General features: G+C 36.3%; 1 protein-coding gene across 1 annotated transcript; it reads right to left on the bottom strand.

The window, feature by feature from the left end:
* Positions 1 to 1,294: 1,294 nt before the first annotated feature.
* LOC143632554 (protein ANTAGONIST OF LIKE HETEROCHROMATIN PROTEIN 1-like) lies at positions 1,295 to 2,632 on the bottom strand. Its single transcript, XM_077101042.1, has one exon. The coding sequence runs from the start codon at positions 2,630 to 2,632 to the stop codon at positions 1,295 to 1,297; it is 1,338 nt and encodes a 445-aa protein (XP_076957157.1).
* Positions 2,633 to 3,188: the final 556 nt, after the last annotated feature.

Genomic DNA, 3,188 nt, shown 5'->3' with positions numbered 1-3,188 from the left:
TCAATGATGAACCCAGGTTAAAAGGTACAGAAATCATATTCATGGGATTGTTCTCGTTTTTGAATTTCAACTCATGTTGTTGTTGACAACTGAGTTATTAGTCTCAACAAGTTATAGGTGTGTATAAATGGGTTGGATTAAAACACATGTTAAGATTATCAATGGGCGTTATTGACAACATTCTTTTGTTAGGGGCTAAACTTATAGGTGTGTATATCATGTATTGGACTAGTCGTACATGAGGATTTCCTGTCCAAGTTTACTTTCTTCATTTTTCCTCCTCAATTAGAATGCAGTTATCTCGAAGAAAAAAAATTGTTTGTTGTTCTATATTGTTACTTTTGCTCCTGTTAGAATAAATTTGCCCCCTTCCCCTGTTACAACATACGTAGATTCAAATCTATACAAATTTAGACTCGTCTACATAAGCAATGCACATATATAAGTAATGTGTAAAAGGTGTGCATTTATATAGATACACGTATTTTATTTGTGTTAAAGGCATCTAGTATCACAAAGATTAAAAATTTGTAATAAGCAACAGTTTATTTTATATTACTTATATATATTATATAAAATATTACATTATATGAATAAATTAACCTAAATACCATATGTCTCTTATGTTTAAGAAATATTGAGGTTAAAAAGAAAATATATCTTTTATATTTTTCTGCAAGTAACTTGATTTACTTATTAAATAAAAAGTAATATTGTCAATGAATCATAACTCAACTGTATTGAAGAGAAAATGAAGATTTGAAAATAGACTTCAAGGTCTTAAATTCGAATATGAGCCAACCGGGTTTTATTAAAGTGGGCCTTTGAGCGATCAGTTTTTCTCGAAACATGAGATTGTGGACTTGGGCTACCTGGAGCTACCTGTGATCACGGGCGTATGGGTCACTTTTACCATTAGATTACCTTGAATAGCCGGGACTTTATTCGTTAATAGATAAAAAACAATTGAAAATAATATTGTATTCGGTAATGATGAATTCTTGAATAACATGCATGTACATCAAGCTTCTGATAAACCTTAAAAAGTCTCATTTTAAGGATTTCAAACTCAACTTGTCCTGTCTTCTCATGTCATGTGCTTCTCAATAATTTCGCGCCAATAGCCATGAAGATGCTTATTGCTGTTTTTAATTTATTTGTATTAGCAGTAGTTGACCAATTCTTATATTTTTCAACTTTTAAAACAATAAAATTTATTAATATAATAATATGGAATATAACCAGATAAAAAATCCTTAAATAACAACAAAACTTTTACAAATTCAAGCCATGACTATATATGATGCAACAAATTATGTGCAATATTATCTCTAACTTGAAGTGAATTTACTGATATACCCCTAGTCTCCACTTCCATGTCATCATCATACAAATCAAACACCAAATCCACATCCATTTCCTCACCATACATCTCACATATGTTATGTAACACACAACATGCCCCTAATAACATAGGCAACTCTTGTAGTTTCACCTCTATTCTCTTTTGCAAACATCCCCATCTTCCTTTTAACCTCATGAATGCATCTTTACTAATCTTTTGTACTTCATCAAGTTTTTGGTTCAATGAGTGTTGACTCCATGATAGATTCTTATGTGTGTAGGGTACCAACATCCAATCTTTTAACGCGTAACGCGAATTACCAACTAATCGCAACGAACCCATCTTCGATCTTCGAGGCAATGCTGATTTCTCCAATATTTGTTCGTCTGTCATTGACCCTGGATACCCGATGCAGATATCTGTAAAGATGCCTCTCGGGTCAACCAGACCCTGAATTGTGGTTGAGTATGACGGTTTTTGGTTTCTGTTAGTGTGTCTTATGTTATAGTAGGCCTCTGGGTTAGTTTTCGGAGCGATTATCGATACGTGGGTTGTATAGATTGACCCATTGACATACGGGATACCCGAGATGGATCCGAATTCGGTTTTTATTTCCTTTAACCGGTCTTCATCGGGCCACTGGAGGAATTTAGGCATTAAAACGATCTGGATCGCGGCACAAACTTCAAGGACTAGTTTATGACACGTGGATATTCCCAAACCAAATAAAGTTGACACCTTTCTCAGCGGGTCCCCTGTGGCCAAACGATAAATACAAACAGCGACCCGCTGACGAACAGGGATCGCCATACGAAGCATGGTATCCTTTTTCGTGACGCTTTTATCCAACTCGTCACAAATCATATTAAACGTCAATTTACTCATCCTAAACGCCTTTTGAAACTCGTCGCTAGAGCACTCATCACTATCATAATACTCCCACCACCCTTTCGACCTCTCTTTCACCCACAACCGCCTCCGTTGTCCTCCACCGTCCTCCTCCACCGCCACTCCACCACCATAACCATCCACCGGAGACGGAATTCTTGATTTTCTCACCCTCCCTTGATCCCAATCCTTCATTTCAAAAGCTGTATTTTCAAATTCCGAATTGGGTATTTCAAAACTCGAAGCGGGTACTTCTATCGTGTTGAATTCTTGAATCTTTTGTCTCTTGTTGATGGAATTGATAGAATCTTGACTATTGGCTTCAAGATCTTGAAGGAAACTATAGAAATAAGAGTAATATTCTTCTTGGTTCATGAATGGAGTTGAAGTGATTTCCATATCCATATTTGGTTGTGAAGGTGTTAAGTTTTGAGATGATAATAATAATAATAATAAGATGTAAAGAAGAGTGTGAAGGTGTCTGTATATATGCGTATGAGGTTGAAGTGTAAAGAAGCGTGTAAACGCGGAGGTTGGAGTTGTTCTTCATTGTCATGCTAGCTAATAATATTATGAATCTCACTCTTGTAAATTAGTAGTATTACATTTAGGACCCTGAAGAAACACTAAGTGACCCCGGGCAGATTATGGATAATCTGGGGGCTAGGTAATGTTTCCCACGAAGGTTAGGTCCAGCAGAGTAAGTTGTACTTTAGGGAACCTGCAAAACAGATACCGTAAGCTCGTCACTGAGAAGGGGGGGGTTCCTCCTTGTGACCACCCTCCGGCGTGAGAATCAGTCTATATTGCTCTTTGAATATAAAAGTATATGAATACTATTAGAGCAATTATCAAGTAAGTTATACGAGATAGTAGATTGATCTTACCATTCCAAGATATTGGAGTATTTATAGCCGAAGGTAGGTTTTCTAGAAGGTACCGCCGGCTGAATAGT

This window comes from Bidens hawaiensis, unplaced genomic scaffold (assembly GCF_021521415.1).
Source record: "Bidens hawaiensis isolate Kalapana, Puna unplaced genomic scaffold, B.hawaiensis_p1.1 tig00006397_1, whole genome shotgun sequence".
Classification (NCBI taxonomy): Eukaryota; Viridiplantae; Streptophyta; class Magnoliopsida; order Asterales; family Asteraceae; genus Bidens; species Bidens hawaiensis.
This window is presented reverse-complemented; position numbering and strand designations above follow the sequence as displayed.

What these genes read in the sequence shown, in the direction of transcription:
- LOC143632554 (XM_077101042.1), bottom strand. Translation starts at nt 2,632, where the DNA reads ATGGAAATCACTTCAACTCCATTCATGAACCAAGAAGAATATTACTCT.